Source organism: Triticum dicoccoides, chromosome 1B, assembly GCF_002162155.2.
Source record: "Triticum dicoccoides isolate Atlit2015 ecotype Zavitan chromosome 1B, WEW_v2.0, whole genome shotgun sequence".
Taxonomy (NCBI): Eukaryota; Viridiplantae; Streptophyta; class Magnoliopsida; order Poales; family Poaceae; genus Triticum; species Triticum dicoccoides.
In genome coordinates, this window is record NC_041381.1 from 294,038,643 (window position 1) to 294,061,585 (window position 22,943).

At 47.8% G+C, this 22,943-nt stretch overlaps 2 protein-coding genes across 3 annotated transcripts in view; both read left to right on the forward strand.

Moving 5' to 3' along the window:
- The first annotated feature begins 5,512 nt into the window (after positions 1-5,512).
- Positions 5,513-8,445, forward strand: LOC119331685 (probable NAD(P)H dehydrogenase (quinone) FQR1-like 1). 2 transcript variants are annotated; one of them, XM_037604852.1, is made up of 3 exons: positions 5,513-5,632; positions 5,774-6,378; positions 7,894-8,445. In XM_037604852.1, the coding sequence occupies exons 2-3, from the start codon at positions 5,846-5,848 to the stop codon at positions 8,120-8,122; spliced, it is 762 nt and encodes a 253-aa protein (XP_037460749.1). In that variant the 5' UTR covers positions 5,513-5,632; positions 5,774-5,845; the 3' UTR covers positions 8,123-8,445. The 2 variants fall into 2 exon arrangements, with proteins under 2 accessions (XP_037460749.1, XP_037460756.1); XM_037604859.1 differs by having other exon boundaries at positions 5,571-5,682.
- A 6,131-nt stretch (positions 8,446-14,576) lies between these two features.
- The window catches only part of LOC119350334, a 14,386-nt gene continuing 6,019 nt past the window's right edge, over positions 14,577-22,943 (forward strand). Inside the window, exon 1 of the mRNA XM_037618215.1 lies at positions 14,577-14,815. Coding sequence (XP_037474112.1) covers positions 14,577-14,815 — 239 coding nt within the window. The remainder of the gene's footprint in view (positions 14,816-22,943) is intronic.

A 22,943-nucleotide genomic window follows, 5' to 3' on the forward strand; every position in this document is an offset into this window, starting at 1 on the left:
GGCAAACTCAATTCCACTTTTTTTGTAGTTTTCTTTTATAAACTAAACTAGTGATAAAACAAGAAACAAAAAGATTCGATTGCAAGATCTAAAGATATACCTCCAAGCACTCACCTCCCCGGCAATGGCGCTAGAAAAGAGCTTGATGTCTACTACACAACCTTCTTCTTGTAGACGTTGTTGGGCCTGCAAGTGCACAGGTTTGTAGGACAGTAGCAAATTTCCCTCAAGTGGATGACCTAAGGTTTATCAATCCGTGGGAGGCGTAGGACGAAGATGGTCTCTCTCAAACAACCCTGCAACCAAATAACAAAGAGTCTCTTGTGTCCCCAACACACCCAATACAATGGTAAATTGTATATGTGCACTAGTTCGGCGAAGAGATGGTGATACAAGTGCAATATGGATGATAGATATAGGTTTTTGTAATCTGAAAAATATAAAAACAGCAAGGTAACTAATGATAAAAGTGAGCACAAACGATATTGCAATGGTAGGAAACAAGGCATAGGGTTCATACTTTCACTAGTGCAAGTTCTCTCAACAATAATAACATAATTGGATCATATAACTATCCCTCAACATGCAACAAAGAGTCACTCCAAAGCCACTAATAGCGGAGAACAAACAAAGAGATTATGGTAGGGTACAAAACCACCTCAAAGTTATCCTTTCTGTTCTATCTATTCAAGAGTCCGTAGTAAAATAACATGAAGCTATTCTTTCCGTTCAATCTATGATAGAGTTCATACTAGAATAACACCTTAAGACACAAATCAACCAAAACCCTAATGTCACCTAGATACTCCATTATCACCTCAAGTATCCGTGGGCATGATTATACGATATGCATCACACAATCTCAGATTCATCTATTCAACCAACACAAAGTACTTCAAAGAGTGCCCCAAAGTTTCTACCGGAGAGTCAAGACGAAAACGTGTGCCAACCCCTATGCATAGGTTCATGGGCGGAATCCGCAAGTTGATCACCAAAACATACATCAAGTGGATCATGTGATATCCCATTGTCACCACAGATAAGCACGGCAAGACATACAACAAGTGTTCTCAAATTCTTAAAGACTCAATCCGACAAGATAACTTCAAAGGGAAAACTCAATTCATCACAAGAGAGTAGAGGGGGAGAAACATCATAAGATCCAACTATAATAGCAAAGCTCGCGATACATCAAAATCGTGCCATAGAGATAACACGAGAGAGAGAGAGAGAGAGAGAGAGAGAGAGATCAAACACATAGCTACTTGTACATACCCTCAGCCCCGAGGGTGAACTACTCCCTCCTTGTCATGGAGAGCACCGGGATGATGAAGATGGCCACCGGTGAGGGATTCCCCCTCCGGTAGGGTGCCGGAACGGGCTCCCGAGAGGTTTTTGGTGGCTACAGAGGCTTGCGGCGGCGGAACTCCCAATCTATTGTGTCCTTCGATGTTTTAGGGTATATGGAAATATATAGGCGAAAGAAGTCGGTCTGGGGAGCCTCGAGGGGCCCACGAGGGTGGAGGGCGCGCCCCCCTATCTCGTGGCTTCCTCGACGCTTCACTGGCTTGCACTCCAAGTTCCCGGGATTGCTTCTGTTCCAAAAATAACTTTTCCGAAGGTTTCATTCCGTTTGGACTCCGTTTGATATTCCTTTTCTTCGAAACACTGAAATAGGCAAGAAAACAACAATATGGGTTGGGCCTCTGGTTAGTAGGTTAGTCCCAGAAATAATATAAAAGTGTATAATAAAGCCCATAAACATTCAAAACAGATAATAAAATAGCATGAATGCTTCATAAATTATAGATACGTTGGAGACGTATCAGTGATAATCAATTTTCCTTTTAACCTTCTATAAGGACCGCATTCGTCAGATTAGATTTGACTAAAGTAGGAGCGACAGACACCCGCTAGCCACCTTATGCAAAACAAGTTGCATGCCTGTCGGTGGAACCGGTCTCTTGTGCGTGGACAAGTATGGTTGGTACGTGCCGCTTCATCCCACAATACTGCCGAATCCAAATAAGTCAAGAGAGGTAAGCAATTTGAGCATCAACATCCACAACTCTTTGTGTTCTACTCGTGCATGTACATCTACGCATAGGCCTAGCTCTGATACCACTGATGGGGAACGAAGCATGAAAATAAAAAAAATCCTACAAACACCCAAGATCTATCTAGGAGAAGTATAGAAACAATAGGGGAGAGTATCTACGTACCCTCGTAGAGTGAAAGCGGAAGCGTATATAACGCAGTTGATGTGGTTGTACTCTTTGTGATCCGATCACGATCCAACCGATCTGATGCCAAACGGATGACACCTCCGAGTTTAGCACACGTGCGGCTCGATGACGTCGCCTCCTCCTTGATCCAGCAAGAGAAGGTGAAGAACTAGATGGGATCACAACCAACATGACTGCGTGGTGATGATGATGGTGGTGGAGCTAGTTCAGCAGGGCTTCGCCAAGCGCAACAAGAACGAGGACGGAGGAACTATGGAGTAACGAGAGAGAGAGGGGTGCCAAGGGCTCAGTGTGTCCTCTTGGGGCACCCCTCCCCTCTATATATAGGTGGAGGGCCGTGGGGAACAGCCCCTCCAAGCCTTAGGGCGCAACCAAGGGGGAGAGGACTTGGACTCCAAGTCCAATCCTATTCCTACCATGACTCCCTTTTCCCCTTCCCTAGCCACATGGGCTTTTGAGGACTTGGTGCGCCTAGCCCAATAAGGTCAGTGCACCTTCCCTCAGCCCATGACAACCCTTGGGTCGTGGTGGACCCACTTGTGGCCTTCCGAACCCCTCGGGAACCTTCTAGAAGCTTCACGGTACAATACCAAAAAAGCTGCACCTTTTTCCGAAACCCAAAATATGACATCCCATATATAAATCGTTACCTCCTGACCATTCCAAGACTCCTTGTGATGACCAGGATCCCATCCGGGAGACAACATTCAGTTACCAATCATCAAATATCCCAATACTACTCTAGTGTTAAAGAACGTTAAGCGTGTGACCCTGCGGGTTCGTGAATCATGTAGTCATGACCGAGACACCTCTCCTGTCAATAACCAATAGGGGGACCTGGATGCCCATATTGATTCCTACATATTCCACGAAGATCTTTTATCGGTTGAACCACGATGTCAAGGATTTGGTTAATCCCGTATGCAATTCAGTTTGTCCAGCGAATATGTTACTTGCGCGAATTCGATCGTCGGTATCTCCATACCTAGTTCAATGCTGTGTCGGCAAGTCACTTTACTCATTCTGTAATACAAGATCCCGTGACTAACTCATTAGTCACATTGCTTGCAAGCTCTTTAAGATGTTGTATTACCGAGAGGGCCCAGAGATATCTCTCTGTCATACGGAGTGACAAATCCCAGTCTTGATCCATGCCAACCAACAAACACCTTCGGAGGTACCTGTAGAGCACCTTTATTATCACCCAGTTATGAAGTGACGATTGGATCCACACTAAGTATTCCTATGGTGTCAGGGAGTTGCACGATCTCATGGTCTAAGGGACAGATACTTAACATGAAGAAAGCTATAGCAAACAAACTAAACGATTTGATGCTAAGCTTACGGTTGGGTCTTGTCCATCACATCATTCTCCTAATGATGTGATGCCGTTATCAAATGACAACTCGTGTCTATGGTTAGGAAACCTTAACCATCTTTGATCAACGAGCTAGTCTAGTAGAGGCTCACTGGGGACATTGTTTGTCTATGTATTCACACATGTATTTAAGTTTCCGGTCAACACAATTTTAGCATGGATAATAAAACATTTATCATGAACAAGGAAACATGATAACAACCAATTTATTATTGCCTCTAGGGCATATTCCAACAATGAGATCTATTCTTAGCTATCCCTAGATTGGAGGAGGGGGTGGAGTATATATAGTGCTAGCCACGAAGGGGTAAGTGAGGGCGAAATGGGTACATGGGACGCGGTCCAACTCACTGCTCGCAGCCAGGCCGGAAGTTCTGGGGACAGCCGGAAGTTCTGGGGGTCGGACATTCTGGGCAAGGTACGGGCTTTTCAAAGAGTTTGCACTCTACACACGAGGGCGAACGGATGTGGTTGAAAATTTTGGGTGTGGCCGGAAGTTCTGCGCTGATGGTCCTTGCTTCTCCTTCCTTCTCTTCCAAGCTTCCATTGCAGATGGTGTAGGCTTACTCTTGAGCTTGGACTCCTCGATGAATTTGTAGCTCCGATCACAGCTATGCATGCACACAAGAGAGGGCTCAAGTAGTATATCATCCTCGAAGGGCACAAGTAGACACGTGTAAACGAGAAGATTCACATTCATATGTATGAATTAGATGTCACACGTATCACTTGGCAAAGGGACTCTTGACATGATGATATTTGTAGGATGCTTCGCATCATGAAGCTTTGGGATGACCCATGTGGGAATCATGGGCAACTCGGTTGCCTCTTCCAGCTACCATGCCGTCTTTGACTTGACCACCAGTTACTGACATGTCAAGCCTATGCCTCCACATCAGTGTCAAAACGAGCTCATGGAACAAGCCAACTCACGCAATCCAGATGAGGTTGGGACGACCAGGTCAAAATTGGCATGAGAGAACAAATCTACAGCTTCAGTCGCTTCCCAGGAGTTTTAGCCTAGGAAGTTTAGCGATTTAGAAGATTTTAAGGATGGTGGTTAAGGAGATACAAATCACTAGTGAGGGGGTGGTTTAAAAAAGAGAGGATGATTTTATTTGTGTATCCATATTTAGTTAGTAAAATTTAAAAATAATTCATTACATATTTTATCGTCTTTTTCAGATTATATGATATGGTCTACCTTATCAACCACCACAGTAATATAAGAGCGTTTAGATGTAAACTAATACTCCCTTTGTCAGAGAATATAAGAACATTTTTGACACTATGCTAGTGTTAAAAACATAGTGTTAAAAACGTTCTTATATTTTAAAACGGAGGGAGTAGTATAAGACTAGCCACAATTAGTAACATGTTACTACTCTATGTTACTACTTCTACAATGGAGTAATATATGTGTGGTAACATGCAACACTTCATTTATTAGGCTATAGACTCATCTTGCCTTAATATGTGTGATGTTACTCATACTAGTAGTAACTAGTTATGTTATCACATGCCTCGCTTTCTTCATTTATTGCTTGTCACATCATTTATTTTATTTAGATATATGTCATGTTACTATCTATGTTACTTTCACTGTGGGTAGTCTAAAAAAAGCGTTTAGATGTACTAGTACTCCATTTTTATTTAGTTCGCATATTAGTTTTGGTCAAAGTCAAGTTTATAAACAAAAATATTAAGATATACAATAACAAATCAACAACATTAGATTTATTATTGAATGTATTTTACGAAGTTTAACTTCAGTCAATTCTAATACAAAGAGTAAATAAAAACGAAGGGAGCACATGCGATTCGTGATCCTGTGCCATACAACCAGTGGTGAACCTTCCAGTATTAGTAGTATCTTTTTCCCCAACGCCCCGCTTCCTCTTCTTTGTCGCTTCCTGAGCTGGCATTTGGCATCCGCACTCGCACAGTACTCCCAGTCTTCTTCTCCCTGTCACACTCCACCTGACCACCTCCCTAGGAGAATTCCAAGGTCTCGTCTCCGCGGTTCCCAAGATCGCATTCCTGATTTTGCAATCGCGTGCATGTTCTTCGTCCAGATCCGCTATTCACTCGTTGGAGCCATTATTTGCGGGAGGTGTTGCTGAATTGCCGCTTCTTTGATTTGATGCAGGTTTGTTGGTCCTAGTTGGAGTTGAATTTGCATCGAGGGTTGACTTGACTGGTGGTATACCCGGCGCCGGAGATGGGCAAGGGCGGCGGCTGCGTCCCCAGCAAGAAGCGCCAGCCGCCGGCCACCACCGTCGCCGCCGCGCCCTCGTCGTCGTCAGCCACCGCGGTCCCGCGGGACGCGCCCGAGGAGGCCCTGGGCGCACCCACCGGGGAGTCGAGGCAGACGCTGCGGCTGTACATCGTGTTCTACTCGATGTACGGGCACGTGGAGGAGCTGGCGCGTCACGCGGCAGCGGGAGCGGGTGCGGTGGAGGGGGTGGAGGTCGTCCTGCGGCGGGTGCCGGAGACTCTCTCGCCGGAGGTGCTGGAGAAGATGCAGGCGCCATCCAAGGACCCCGCCGTCCCGGTCATCTCAGCGCCGGCCGACCTGGAGGAAGCCGACGGGGTGCTGTTCGGGTTCCCGACCAGGTACGGCGCCATGGCCGCGCAGATGAAGGCATTCTTTGACTCCACAGGCTCCCTCTGGGAGAAGCAGAGGCTCGCAGGAAAGCCCGCCGGATTCTTCGTCAGCACCGGCACCCAGGGCGGCGGCCAGGAGACCACTGCGTAAGCATCTTACCACCTCTTCTACAGGGATGAATTAATCTGTCAATTATTTCATATTTATGGTGGTGCTCGTTATTATGCACTGAAAAATGGTATTGATATGATTCTTTGAAGTGGACAATATCGGAACAGTTCCCTCTCCCGGACCCCTGTCTATTTGAATTATATAGCGGACAAGAGAAATGTCACATGTATATTTCTAGCCTTCTAGGTGTTGCACTGAACCTTGAGGATGGATAAACATATTCTTTAGGATCAGTGCCTTGTGAGCAATTTTTATTTTTCTGGTGTTTTCACGACTTCATTGGTTGTGAATCCGGAGACATTAGCATGCGCTGTCTCCGCAATAAGTCAGGCAGGTCATGAATAAGGCGGGCATGGATGTTTTTTATGTGTGTGTGTCGGTTTAATATTGTATCTACTTTAAATCATTCCAGTGCCTGAATTTTCAGCATGATGCACCCAGTATATAATTTGCCCTTGCACTCATGTTCAACACTAACTAGGCAAGGAATCAGACTGAATGGGGTGGTCGTAGTAGGGGTGTTTCAAATGAACCATGACGCGTTGAGAAATTTCACGTAAATCGCCCTTAAGGGTATCACAAGCAAGTTAATTTCACAAACCGACATAATGCATATGATGGTGATGTTAAAGATCGTTCGGTAGCTACAATATATGGAAATGAGATGCTTTACTGAGAGCTATTCAAGTTGCTCATGCACTATTTTCTTCATTACTAATGATCATGGCTCTGTACCGTGTGACTATTAATAACAGAGATAGCATGACCGTGGATCATTACTTCTAGGCTTGTACCGGATCAGAGAATCTGTTGTACCACCGCTCAACCTGGTTTGTATGGTTCAGTCCTCAGCACGAGCTGTCAAATCTGCAATCGGCTGGCTGTGAGGAGCATGGATTATACTCCCTCCGTCCCAAAATGAGTGTCTCAACAAGACACTTATTTTGGGACGGAGGGAGTATATAGTATTCATAAACTCCTGCGATAATTGCGGACGTTTGGAATTCAAATTTCAACTCACTAATTTAGCTGCACTGCTCCTCTACCCAATCTGTCTTGAGTGTGACATGCTACAGCAAAAATCAAATAGCATTTACTGTCTTCCCTTTTCACTTAAAAGTTCAAACTGACTGCACTATTTCTGACCAATGCGTGTCTAGCATGAGAGGTGATGGCAACAATCAAATAGCATTCACTCTTTTCTTTTGTCTTTTGCAAATAAAGAATACATTGGTTTTATCTTTCTTGATTCCAAAATAAACATTGCCTTATCATATCATTTTGGTATGTTTTTGCTCTCACGATAGGCAAAAGTTCAATGTGTCAATTATGCCCATACTTGCCAATAGATTTTTATAACAGCTAGTTACTCGCTATGAATTGCTTCTGTACTCTTCTCATGCTTTCTGATTATGTTGATTTTCAGTCTGTGCCTTTGCTTTGCTGGCCTGTCACTGACCGGCCATATATGATCTGGTTGTTCACTGCAGTTGGACGGCAATCACCCAGCTGGTGCACCACGGGATGCTGTTTGTTCCCATCGGCTACACCTTTGGCTCGGGCATGTTTAACATGGACGACATCAGAGGGGGCAGCCCCTATGGAGCTGGAGTTTTTGCTGGTGACGGTAGCAGGCAGCCCAGCGAGGCGGAACTTGCCCTCGCCGAGCACCAGGGCAAGTACATGGCCGCCTTCGTCAAGAAGCTCGGCCAGGCCTGATTCAACCCGTAAGCAGCCAGTCAGCGACCATCCATTATACTGTTGATCAGCCATTGTTTCCTCTTCAGCATCGCCTGTTCCTATTGTCCCTACATGTGCACAGCTTTTGCTCTTAGATTGATTGTTGGAATAGTCATATAATTACGCCGAGGTTTCTTTGTACATTTGTTGACATAAATGATGTGTGTTGTCCATTTGTAAAATAAGGAGTTTTTCTGGATTGCTGTGAGCAATGAACTGTTTGATGTATAGATTCATGCATTTCAATCAGATGCTACATCGAATAACATCATCTGCCAAAAGATTTGCTGTGCAAAGCGTCATGATACTTTGTTTTCTGAACTTAAGTTTCCGTGTTGCTTTGTTTTTTGTATGAAGAGCGTTTTATTTATTTATTTTGCTTGGTCACTTTTTCCATTGAGCTAGCTATGGACAGGGGTGCGTGGAAGCTTGCTATCCATGTGCCAGAGCCATGAGTTGGTTGCGAGATCTTATGGGTTTCACCTCTAGCCTATCCCAACTTGTTTGGGACTAAAGGCTTTGTTGTTGTTGTTGTTGGTCACTTTTTCCATTGAATACTTACATCCCTGAAAGGTGAAAGAATCCCAAATTCATGCAGAAATAGAACCTTCTTTATGAAATAGCATTACTCATTTTTTTTACTGTTATAGAGGGGATATTTTATACTCCCTCCGTCCCAAAATAAGTGTCTTGAGCTTAGTACAAATTCATACTAGAGCTAGTAAGTTGAGACACTTATTTTGGGACGGAGCGAGTACAAGTTTTAGATCATCTGGGATCGCCATCCCCTGTTCCATTAAACGCAATAGGTCTCAGACAACGCAGACCACACCGCTCCTCCAAATTCTTACAAGGTCAGAATGACCCCAACTCCAGGGAAGTTCAGTTTTAACTCAGGCGCAAGAGCCTCACTACATTGCTCGCACGCAGGCAAGCTAAAATGATTACAGCGTTTGCAAGTTTTGGCCCGACCACTGGATGGAGGGAAGATCCATGGCTGAGATCGCCCCGCTCATCTTTGTGCTTTTCCCTGGGTGTCGCCGCACGTCCAGTACCGTCGAGGAGGGCCTCCACCTGGGTTCCTGGGTCCAGGCCAGGATATCCAGGGAGCGTTAGGTCCCGCTGCCATGGTTCTAGGGATGCAAGCGGCATCCCGCATAAGCCCGCCAAAACTGGAATTTAGTTCAAAATGAACTAAAGCTGAACCGGAAAGATTATAACTAAGTTTATTTACTTTGACTACCAAGCGGGGCGGATCGGGCGCCGCCTTGCATCCCTACATGGTTCAATGCATTGACCTCTGGCGGCGTCTGCGCCACATCAGCCTCTGGATGCGCCCGATACCTTATGTTGGCGTTGGACCAGTTCGATCACATACTCATCTAGTTCATGCTATTAGGCGCTCTTCTTTGGCGCTTGCGAAGACCCACACCGGAAGTTGACCTGGAAGCTATGGGCACCGCTGCGCATTCTTTCTCTACCTGGCTATGCAGGACCGTTGTTGGTCGGTAGACTGCCTTGCTCGCCACGGCCTCCCTCACGAGACTACCTGCGCCATATGTTATCAAGAACCCGAGACCATGCAACACCTGCTAGCGGGCTGCTCTTTCTCTAGAAATTTGGCACGAGATTCTAGGATGGACGGGGTCAACGACTGACTTACCGTATGGCGGCACGGCCTTCCAGTCTTGGTGGGTGCATCCTCCGATCACACACGTATGTCTACTCGCAAGGGATTGACCCCCCTCATCATCCTTACCGCATGATGGCTATGAAAACACCACAACGGTTGCATCTTCGACAAGGATCAACCATCGGTCTCTCATATCTCCGCTACCATCAAAGATGAGGCGCCCCTATGGGCTAATGCTGGAGCCACCGGGAACATCATCTCCGAGAGTTAGCTTGTGTTATAGTAGGGTTTGAGCAACCCCCTATTTGTTTGCTCGTCCACTCGTTACCATGCTATATATGTGCACATGGCTAAGTGAGCTGATGTAATCTTGTGTCGTCACTCCCCTTCTATCAATGAAAAGATACACAACCTCATGTAGGATAGAGACCCTATGTGGCCCAATCTTCACGAACTAGAGGTGGATTTGAGAAGGAACACGAGGGACAAATGTGGGAAATCATAAGGGAAACGATATTGGACAATATCCACACCAAGTACTCATAGCAATACATGGGATGCATCAAGATCAAATAACAACAAGGGAAATAAAGACACAAGGGTAGTTCAGTCAAATCTCTAGGAGAGATGGGTCATGAATTCCATGGAGGAATCTCCCCTTAAGGGGTCTTGGCAACCATGATTGTTTCTTCTCCTAAGAGGCCTTGTCAACAAACATAGACAGTTCTTCTCGTAGGAGGAATCCCACAAGGGGTGATACATGAGCTAAGCTCTATTTGGTTTCTATTGGCTAACCCTAGTAATAAGGAGGGGGGGGGGGCTATATATAGTTCGAGGCACGAAGGGGTAAGTGAGGAGGGGATACAAGGCCCAAAAGCCAATCCACGTGCAGGCATTCCGGACGGTCCGAGCATTAGCCGGATGATCCGGGTTGCAACCTGGACGGTCCGGTTACGGGCGAAACCTTCTGTTGGTGTATCCGGACGTCCGGCTAGCTGCCCGGATTGTCCGGCCATTGCCCGGATGATCCGGCTTGGTGCCTGGACGTTCGGTTTCAGGCCAGCAGCTACTCCGTCTTCTCCTTCTTCCGTCTCTGCTTCCACGCATTCCTCGCGGATGGTGTATGTGTACTCTTGTGCTTGCACTCCCCCTCGCCGTCTGTGAAGCTCCACTCAAACCTATATATGCACGATGGAGGGTCAAGTAGTATACCATCCTCAAAGGGGACAAGAAGACATGTGTAACGAGGAGATTCACCTTTATATGTTTGAAGTAGATGTTGCACCTGACTCTTGGAAATGGAGCTCTTGACATGGTGATATGCTCTGCATCACAACCTTTGCGTATTCACGGAAAAATGAAATTGATTACAGAGGGGGAGGAGGAGGTTGTTAGCCTCTCAGCACATGTCGTTTTTTTACGTAGATACTCTAGGGAAGCATAGCCACCATGCCCTCAATTTTCAGCTGTGGCAAATCATGTAGGTACCTTCAGCATCTTCTTGTATACCTCATCCTGTATCCAGAGCCAAGGGTGCCCTGAGCTTGCCCACCAAATGTTGTACAAATCTATCCACCATCACACATTCCTGCCCTTTGAAATCACCTCCCAAGCATTTATATTTCTCACCACCAGGCGCTAGACATGTTTAACCAAGCCACTCGATAAAACACCAGATCATTCCTAAATAACCACAAACATCACACGATTGCAAAGACACAACATTCAGTAGTTCAAACCTTTTGTTACTCAACCGTTTCGAAGCCGGAGACATAAAATCACGAATATCAACCCCAAAATTTTATTGAACCTCACCCCATAGTTGATGAGCTAGTATACATTCAAAAATCAAATAAAATATTGATTCAATTTCTTTGCAGTGTTTAGATTCTAGTGGTTTGGGCATTCCCCTTTTCTAAGTTATCCCTACTCATGACCTTGTTCTGTCACAACAGCCACAAGAAAAATTGCACCCAAGGTGGAATTTTCAAAGACCACACAACAGGTAGGAAAATAGGTTTAATGCCTCTAAAATTAATTATAGCATATAGAGAGTTGGATGAGTAGATGCCATTGGGTTCATATTGCCAAATAAGAGCATCTTCCTCCTCATCCAGCACCACAGATTGCACTATGGCTTCTAACTCAAACCGTTGCTCCATCAATTCATCAGTAAAGGTCCTCCTAAAAGTCATTTAATCTAACTACCATCCCAAACATCAGCTACTACCTTACCCTACCCATTAACTAGGAAATACAAATCCTAAAATTGGATTGCAAGAGGAGAATTACCAATCAGATGTCTTCCTGTAATCTCACCAGCTTCCCATGACGCAGGGTATTATCATCCCAGAGAGCCTGAACCTGGGTAAAATCCAGTGTCTTTGGTATCATCGCTCCTAGACGCCTAGCTTAGGATCCCCTACCTCGAGATCTGCCGTATTAGGTTCCATCAATCTATGCATCACTCACCTACACAAGTCTGTCTAAGCACGAGGGTCGATTCTGATACCAACTGTAACACTCCGACCAAACCCATCAGTTCACCCATTGGTTCCTGGTAGTTGCGTCTGGGATCTAGACTGGCCCCATAGACCAGCACTGGTGTTTTATGCGCACTTTGTTCCTCAATTATGGGCACCAGGGATCAACTTACTGGTCGGTCACTCATCCTCAAATGTCTCCAGGCCAAGCACACTTATCTTTGAGGTTCCTTCCAGATGGGCTCCCGGAAAAGAAAGTGCATCTTGTTAATATGAGTAGTCTATTATTCCTATTAAGACGGGATGTCACGCCTCTTAAGCTAATTTGATTCGTGTCTTTAGACATACTATTCATACTCTTTATCATGGATGATGTAATGTTGGACCGTATCGGTCTCTGGATGTAATAATTAGACTTATGTTCACGTGAGCCCGTTTATCTTATATTCTACCGTTTGAGTCCCGCAATGATATCTTATATTCTATCAGGAGTAGTACCCAAGATATGTGTTACTGCGTGTATGATATGGAAGCACATATCGAGGGTAGCTCGTGGATGTGCATCTATTCCAGGTTTGGTTGAAAATGCTAGACATGGAATAGTTCTACATCAGGAGCCTGGCATATATGTGTCCTTAATGGTTGTTGTTGGGGAACTCGCGGAGGAGGCGTCTTTTGGTTGTTGAATCTAGAGTTGTACTACTCCTGATTTCCCCTCCTTGGTTTTGTTTTGGCTAGAACCGGCTACTCCTCTGCAGGTTTAAAGTCTAGATGGGGTTCTTTCTCTTTTTCTTCCTTAGTCTCCGATAAATCTCCTTGCTTTTATTCTGATATTTGGTTGTCGGATCTGGCTTATCCCACATTTTCCTCTACGAGAATCTTTTGCTCATACTCCTTTCCTCTTGGCCTATGAGAGACTCAAGTGGGGTTTTGGAATTGGTGCATGACTTCATCGGTCGATTCTTGGTACTGGATCCGTCTCTTACTAGTGATGCTTTTGAGTTCATCTTTTACACTGGTAGGAGGCTAGTCTGCATTGTCGGCCTTGTACTCAAGCCGTGGTTATCCCGGCCAACCTCTGTTTCCAGAGCCCCGCCTTGCGGTTTTCAGGCGAGACAACTTTGATGTAGGCTTGTCGATGCTACTTGGTTTTCCATTTGGAGGTCATATACCGTTCAAGTGGTCTTTATTTGTCGGCGGCGTATGTGCTTCGACTTCTCATGTGGCGTCGGTGTGTGCTTCCTCCTTTGTTCACTCAGAGGTTCTCAGGGCAGTGTTCGCGCCACCGCTCTGGTGGCAGCTAGGACGGCGGGTCCATTCGACCCTGGCCAGCAGCGGTTTAAGACCGGACATATCTCCCTATTTGGCGGCCACATGGTGTATTCTGGAGTTGCTTATTACATACTCCTTCCATTTCACAATATAGTGCACCGACACTTTTTGAGATTAAACTTTGACCATAAATTAGATAAATAATACATAAATCATTTTACTGAAAAATTATACCTTTGAAAACTTCTTTTGAATACGAATTCAAAGATATTTGTCATGCTCCTGCCGCAGACAGCCATGTTGGCTAAATTTATGGTCAAAGTTAAATCTTAAAAAACGTGGTCACACTACATTATGAAATGAAGGGAGTATTTGGTTTTGTTAGATGTGTATAGTTCCCTTTTCGGTATATCCCCATTGTATAAAGGGTTTTCTGCACTTTGACACACATGTATATGTAATGGCCTTTGGCCCCTAGGAAATACTAGTTGCTCATTATCCAACATGGTATCAGATGTTAGGTTCCCCTCACTCCCACAGGCTGCAACTCCGTGCTAGCTCTTCTCCCGCTCCATTCACTGCCAGATTCGGCTCTCCTCACCGCGGATCCGTCCGTCCCGGCTCTCCTAGCCGCGGATCCGGGCGCCCCGGTCCTCCTCGCTGGCTCCGTTGCCCCGCCCCTTGCCTCTTCTCTGCTCCGCTTGGCGGCTTCGCCCGGGGCGCCTGTTGCTGCTCCCGCTATGGAAGCAGCTGCTTCCCTACGCGCAGAGCGCGAGCGGCTGCTGGCTGATTCGAGCTGTTGGTCCGTCTTCCCTCGCCTGCCCGCGGACGGGCCACGCATCTCGGACCCGCTATACTCTGCCTCGCGAGGTTTGCGTCGCTCCCGACCCCCCGCTCGTTGACTTCCCTCTCGTGAGCGGTTCGGGCCTCCCCAGTCCAGATTCCGTTCGGGCCTCCTAAGTTCAAAAAAACCAGAGGAGAAAACAGAGTTCCCTCATGTCTTCTTCGAGCTATGTTGCTGTTCCTCGGTGCTCAGTGATCTTCGATGGCACCAACTATGCTGAGTTTGTGGGATGCCGCCAAGACCCTTGATGATGCTGTAGTTGATGCCTATGATCAGCAGGTATCTGCTTACTCCGATGCTCTTTCGGTGTACCGGGATGATCTATCTGCTTACACTCAGTGGTGCAATGACGATGCTCGTGCTGCTGTTGTTCTTACTGCCAGTGTCCTCCCTCAGTTTGCTTCGGAGTTCACGGGACTTGGCACAGTTGCAGCGATGTGGTCTTATCTTTGTCAGCGCTATCAGCCCTCTGGTGATGCTCTCTATCTCTCTGTGGTACGTCAGGAGCACGCTCTCCAGCAAGGTGATTCCTCTGTGGATGAGTTCTATTCATAGTGCTCTGCCATCTGGCGTCAGCTTGACTCTCTTCAGACAGTTGTTTGTGGCACCTGTCGTTGCTGTCAGACTACTCGGTCTGATCTGGAGTTTCAGCGGGTTCATGAGTTCTTATCTCGTCTCCGCTCTGAGTTTGAGCCCAGACGTGCTCACTTGCTTGCTCGTGGTCGTGTTCCAGTCTCGGAAGTGCTTGCTGAGCTTCGTGCTGAGGAGACCCGCCTTCGCTCTGCTGGTTTGCTGGTGGTCCCGTCTGTGTTGGCTGCTCGGGCTCCTGTGTCGTCTGCTTGGCTCACCGCTCCACCGCTCCTCCCCACACCTTCATGGGGGTGAGTCGCCCTGCTTATACTGAGAGGGGCCGGTCGCACCGCCGTGACACCTTCTGTGGCTATTGCTCTCGGCCCGGTCACCCAGAGTCTGATTGCCGTGAGAAGAAGTAAGACCAGCGGCGCTCCTCTTCCAGTGGGACTCCTGGATCTTCCTCGACTCCGTCACTCACTGACCAGGACATTGTGAGGCTCAAACGCGTCCTGGCTTCCTCTAGCTCTTCGTCGACTGGTTCAGCTGCTGCTGCGCATGCAGCCACTTCTCCACCACCGCAGGCATCTACACAGTCAGGTACATCTTTGTGGGTTTTGGATTCTGGAGCCTCCTTCCACATGTCTTCTGATTCTTATGTGTTATCTTCTCTCAGACCTCTTGATTCGCCTGTTAATGTTCTTATCGCCGATGGCACACCTCTTCCTGTTGCTAGTCGTGGCATTCTTTCCACTCCCTCCTTTTCTGTTCCTAGTGTCTCGCATGTTCCTCGTTTTACCATGAATCTGTTTTCCGCTGCTCAACTTACTGATTCTGGTTGTCGTGTCATCTTTGATACCGACTCTTGCTTCATTCAGGATCGACGCACCAAGGCTTTGGTTGGTACTGGCCCCCGGCGCCGTGAGTCAGAGGGCCTTTGGGAGGTTGACTGGCTTCGTGTTCCTTCCGCTGCCACCACTCTTGCCAGCTCCCATGCTCTTGCTGCCTCTTCGTCTGCGTCCTTCCAGCAGTGGCATCATCGTCTTGGTCACATCTGTGGCTCTCGCTTGTCTTCCTTAGTTCGTCAGGGCCTCTTGGGGTCTGTATCTGGAGATGTTTCTTTACATTGTAATGGTTGCAGACTTGGCAAACAGACTCAGTTCTTATCCTACCAGTGAGTCGGTCTCTCAGCGTCCTTTTGACTTAGTTCATTCTGATGTTTGGGGTCCTGCCCCCTTTGATTCGAAAGGTGATCAACGCTATTATATCCTGTTTATTGATGATTTCTCTCGCTACACCTGGCTCTACTTCATGAAATCTCGTAGCGAGGTTCTCTCTATATACAAACGTTTTGCTGCCATGGTTCACAACCAATTTTCCACGCCCATTCGTACTTTTCGTGCTGACTCCGCTGGTGAGTTTATCTCTCAGCTGTTGCGTGGTTTTCTTGCGGAACAGGGTACTCTTGCCCAGTTCTCATGTCCCGGTGCTCATGCTTAGAACGGCGTTGCCGAACGTAAGCATCGTCATCTACTTGAAACGGCTCATGCGCTGATGATTTCCGCTTCCCTTCCGCCTCACTTTTGGGCTGAGGCTGTCTCTGCATCCACTTATCTCATCATCATTCAGCCATCGACTGCTTTGCAGGGTGGTATTCCTATGGAGTGTCTCACTGGACGTTTCCCTGACTACTCCGCTCTTCGGATGTTTGGATGTGTGTGTTATGTCCTTCTTGCTCCACGAGAACGCACCAAACTGACTGCTCAGTCAGTTGAGTGTGTCTTTCTTGGCTACAGTGATGAGCAGAAGGGCTATCGATGTTGGGATCCTATGGGTCGTCGCTTGCGCATCTCGCGTGATGTGACTTTTGACGAGTCTCGTTCTTACTACCCACGTTCTTCTTCTTCGAGTTTCTCTGTGGATGACATTTCTTTCCTGCTTCTTCCTGACACACCCGGCTATGTGCCTCATGTGTCACCTCTTCCTCCGGCACCTCTCATTCCTTCTCATTCCCCACCGACACCGTCTTCTCCATCCTCCTCCTCCACCTCTCCACCATCATCTCCAGTCCGTCGCTCTCTCTCACCGTTTCCTCTCCACTATACTCGCCGATTTCGTACTGAGGATGTCTCCTCTGACGAGCCTTCCACCTCTGGTGCACCTCCTCCCCCGCCTCCCCCGGTTCACAACCTTCGTGCTCGCCCTCGCCCCCCGCCTGATCGCTACTCCCCTGATTGGTATGATCTCTCTGCTATTGCTGAGCCCACTTCCTACCGAACTGCCATGACTCAGCCTGAATGGCAACTTGCGATGGCCGAAGAGCTTGCTGCTCTTGAGCGCTCGGGCACATGGGATCTGGTTCCCCTTCCTTCCGGTGTCCGTCCCATCACCTGCAAGTGGGTCTACAAAATTAAGACTCGCTCCGATGGTTCTCTTGAGCGCTACAAAGCTCGTCTTGTGGCCCGTGGTTTTCAGCAGGAGCAGGGGCGTGATTATGATGAGACATTCGCTCCTGTGGCCCACATGACCACTGTTCGCACTCTTCTTGTTGTGGCTTCTGTTCGCCAGTGGTCTATCTCTCAACTTGATGTTCAGAACGCCTTTATCAATGGCGAGTTACGTGAGGTGGTTTATATGCAGCCACCACCGGGGTACTACGCTCCTGATGGTATGGTCTGTCGACTTCGCCGCTCCCTCTATGGTCTTAAACAGGCCCCTCGCGCCTGGTTTGAGCGCTTCGCCTCTGTGGTGACTGTAGCTGGCTTCTTGCCCAGTGATCATGATCGCGCATTGTTTGTTCACACGTCTCCTCATGGTTGGACTCTTCTCCTCCTCTATGTTGATGACATGATCATCACTGGTGACGACCTTGACTATATCGCCTTTGTTAATGTCAGGACCCCGACTCAATGCCACATCGATCTAGCATGTAACACCTCATATCACTTTGCGGCCTCACGCACGGTATTCCCATGGGTGTCGCCTTACCTTTGCCCGGGACCGTTTGCGTCTTTTGGCACACGTATATGATAGTGTTGCTAGCATCCATATGATAAGGAGCCCGGGCTGACATGGCTAGTCGTAAACCCAAAGTGGCACAAACTTACAGGGACAGGCATCCATGACCCAACATCGAACGTGTCGGTCATCAGCGAGTGAATCCAGGCTGTAGCACTGGGCTAGCAGGACTCCGGTGAACCGGGCTGTAGCGGGCTAACAGGACTCCGGTATTCATCGCGTGACATTTCCCCGAAGGAACAGACACAGGAACGAAGAAGGACACATGCCGACCAGCCTAAGTGTTCCGGAGCAGTAGCAAGCTACCATGGCTCAGTGGAAACACTAGGAGACATTTCCCGGTAAGAGAGGCTACTAAGGATAAACAACTAGATAGTCAGATCCCACACATATCAAGCATTTCAATAACATACACACAATATGCTCGATATGTGCAAATACGACATGGCATCACAACATGACTCTACGACTCAAGTATTTATTAGGCTCCGAGGAGCGAGATATTACAAACATGGGTCTCATGACCCAACACTCAGAGCATACAAGTCAAAGCACAAGCGAAAGCTATCATGTCTGAGTACAGACATCTATAAATGAAAAAGGCTAAGAAGCCTGACTATCTACCAGATCCTGCCGAGGGCACAAGATCGTAGCTGAGGTAACAAGCTAAACGTCGAAGTCCAAGCGGAACTACTAGTGAGACTGAAGTCTCTCTGCAAAAACATAAAATAGGCAAACGTGAGTACAAATGTACCCAGCAAGACTTACATCAGATCTATCTACATATGCATCATTAGCAACAAGGGGGTGGTGGGGTTTAACTGCAGCAAGCCAGCTTTGACTCGGTGGCTATCCTGAACTACGACTGCAAGTAACTCTTTTGAGGTGGCGCACACGAGTCCACATATTCACCATATCAATACACCACTATGGATCCGCTCTCGTCTCCCTACGAGAACGCCATCCATAGCACTCACGCTTATCTTGCGTATTTTAGAGTATCCACTTTCACTTGTCTATGAACTGTACAAGGGGTCCAAGTTTCCATATCCGAGGAATCCGGCTATTCGAATAGATGATGTTAACCCTGCAGGGGTGTACTTCTTCACACACGCTCTCGCCACTTACCGCCCTGTACACGTCATGTACCTCGGCAACCTTCAAGCGGAAGCCGGGCGAGGGAGTCGGCCACGACCTGACTAACCGAACAAGTCTCTAGTCCAGGTTTATCGCCTATTCGGGTTCCATCCGCAAGGAGATCCGGCCGGGGTGTCGCTTACGGCCCCAAATGATGTGTGCAGGGTTCCCAAGCCCACCAACCGGGTGCCACTTGGTACACCGGGCCACTGTGCCTAGTCTGTCCCAAGCCCACCTGTACCGGGTGCCACTTGGTAGACTACTAACACTACCTACAAACACCAGAAACTAGTTGCAACTCCTGGACAGAGATCATGTTGATTAATAAGTCGAGAGGGGTCGAGTTACCGGAACCCAATGTGTGGTAGTAACTGGTCATGGATCACAAACACAGAACTCAGTTCCTGAGGACGGCTGCAATGAGACAACCCACCATGTACTCCTACATGGCCTCTCACCGCTACCTTTACCAAATCGTGTTCACACACTTAGCTCACACACAGTAGGACATGTTCACACGCCTCTGATTCATCCCCGATGAATCAGACCTGACTCAACTCTAAGCAGTAGCAGGCATGACAAACAAACATGAATGAGTAGGCACAACAGGGCTCAAACAACTCCTACTCATGCTAGTGGGTTTCATCTATTTACTATGGCAATGACAGGTCATGCAAAGGATAAAGGGGTTCAGCTACCGCAACAAGTAACAGATGAATCGTTGTTGTCCTAATGCAGTAAAAGAGAGCAGGAACGAGAGAGTGGGATTGTATCGGAATGAACAAGGGGTTTTTGCTTGCCTGGCACTTCTGAAGATAATATAGCTCTTCATCGGTGTCATCGGTCACATAGTCGGTACACGTCTATCGAGAGGGGACAATCACCGGCAACAGAGAAAGAACACAATCAATGCAATGCAACAATATGATGCATGAGTGTGACATGGCAATATGCTGTGGTTTGGGCTAATGCAGCTAGCAACAAAGTTAAATGAAGTTGGTTTGAACCCTAAGTTCAAATCCAAACTCCATATGTGAAATTCAAATGCCACTTATATGATTTGTGCTAAACAGCAGCTATAAGTTGTTCTAACATGCATGAAAATGGTACAGATGGATTCCTTGAATTTTTCTGATAATTTTTCATATATAATTTATTTAATTCTGACTTACGGTTGATTTACTATGATTTATTGAAGTTTATACAATTTTCTGGAATTTCCTGAATATTTAGAATTAAAAATAATTCCAGTAATTCATTATTGCGTCAGCCTGACATCATCATGACGTCAGCGGGTCAACAGGGGCTGGTCCGGGTCAAACCTGACCAGTGGGGTCCACTGGTCAGTGACTAGTGCTGGTTAGTGACACTGACAGGTGGGACCAGGTCAACAGCCACGTCAGCTTGGTCAAAGCTGACGTGTGGGCCCACGGTGGTTAGGTTAAACTTAACAGAAAATGATAAGGATTAAATAAGGGCGTGGGGCCCATACGTCAGCGGCTCTGGGGAGGTTAGCTGGCCGTGATTAGTGCTAATCACGCGGCCACGTCGGCTAGTGACGCCGGCGACCATGGCGGCGGCGGGACCTCGCCGGAGTTGCTCGGGATGGCGCTACAGCCCGCCGCTGGTCGCGCTGAGGGCACCAAGAGGGAGCCCGTGCTCCCGCGCATCTAGTGGCGCACGCAGCTGGGCACAGGGAGGCCGGGGTTCGCCGGAAACGAGCTCCTGGCGGCGGCCGGAGTTCGGCCATGTGCGGGGTTGGGGCTGCGGCGCGCTAGGGGAGAAGCTGATGGTCCAGACGGCATCCGTGGGCCACCAGAAGCGCGCTGGTGCCACGGGTTCGAGCAGAGGGGCTCAGGTCAGGAGAGCTACGCGGCCATGGCGGACGGCGGTGCTCGGGAATATGGGCGGGGGTGCTACGGCACGGGAACGAGCAAAACGAAGGAGGGGAAACGGAGTGGAGCTCACAGCGAGTTCGTCGGCGGTCTCATTGGGCTCGGGGACGGGTTGTGGACGACATATCGGCGACGGAGATCGGCGGTGCCTGAGGTTGAAGATGATGTCGATGGCGGCGATACGGCGCGTTCCCGGTTGCTTGACTCGTCGAGGAGGCGTAGAAGGCGGAGGTGGAGCTCTCGGGCACGTCAGAGGGGCGAGGGGGAGGCGGTGGCCGCGGCAGCAGCAAGCGGCGGCGACGGGTTCCGCTCGGGCGCGTGAGGGAGAGAGAGCAGAGGAGGGGGAGGAGCGAGGGGGAGCGCGAGGGGTTCCAGGGAGGGTGAGAGAGAGGCCAGGGGTGTCGTGGCGTCTCCAGGCGCATCGAGGAGGGAGGCAACCAGGCAGGAGGTGGCCAAGCGCGGTGGCGGTGCTCGCCACCGAGCTGCTTCGTGCGCTGGCACGGGAAGAAGACAGGCATGCCCCCTGGTGGTTGGGCTGCACAGTGTTGGGCTGTCCAGGTGGGCTTCGGTGAGCGCCAGGTAAGTTACAGGTGAGTTGCTCTGTTTTATTTCTGTTCTGTTTTATTTTTATTTAATCTTTTGCCACTGTTTTGAATTTAAAATAATTCAAACAATGCCAAAAGCTCCTCTGAATATTTTTATTTTGCTAGATGGACTTTTCCAAAAGCTTATAAAATATTTCAGGGGTATTTGAAATTATATTCTAGTTATAAGAATATAATTCAAATTCAAATATCTAATGATTTAAATTCAAAGTCCCAAAAATAAATCCTTAAAAATGTTCAATATTTTGGTTGGGACCAGAACCCTTACCAAAAATTATCAAACATTTAAGAAGAGCATTTTGGAGCAATGAATGAGATTTTTAGGGTTTTTGCCCTTCTTTTATTTAAGTTTTTGAGGCTTCCAAAATTCCTCAGTTCAAGTTTCAAAAATTTAAACATGATGCACAGATGGAAGCAAGCATAGGTCAGGCCAGAACTAGGGATGTGACAGTTAAGGCTCGCCTTCGCGATCAATTCCTCATGACTGATCTTGGTCCACTTCGCTACTTTCTTGGGATTGAGATCTCCTCGACCTCTGATGGCTTCTACATCTCCCAAGAAAAATATATTCAGGATCTTCTTGCTCGCGCTGCTCTCGGTGATGAGCGCACGGTTGTGACTCCTATGGAGCTCAACGTTCAGCTTCGTGCCACCGATGGTGACCCTCTTCCTAATCCCACTCGCTATCGTCATCTTGTTGGCAATCTTGTCTATCTTGCTGTTACGCGTCCTGACATCTCCTATCCTGTCCACATCTTGAGTCAGTTTGTTTCAGCCCCCACCTCTGTCCACTATAGTCATCTACTCCGTGTTCTACGATATCTTCGTGGCACGATCTCTCAGCGCCTTTTCTTTCCCCGCTCCAGCTCTCTTGAGCTCCAGGCCTATTCTGATGGTACCTGGGCTAGTGATCCCTCTGATCGACGCTCGCTGTCTGCTTATTGTGTCTTTCTTGGTGGCTCTCTTATTGCCTGGAAGACAAAGAAACAGATTGCAGTTTCTCGCTCGAGCACAGAGGCTGAGTTACGAGCCATGGCTATGTTGACAGCTGAGGTGATCTGGTTACGGTGGTTACTTGAGGATTTTGGTGTATCTGCTACTACCTCGACTTCCTTGCTGTCAGACAGTACTGGCGCTATCAGTATTGCGCGTGACCCGGTGAAGCATGAGCTCACCAAGCACATCGGTGTGGATGCCCATTTTGTGCGTGCTGTTGTGCAGGATCAGACTCTCGCTCTTTACTATGTGCCCTCTGAGTTACAGTTGGCGGACTTCTTCACCAAGGCACAGACTCGAGCGCAGCACGGCTTTTTCCTCTCCAAACTCAGTGTTGTTGATCCACC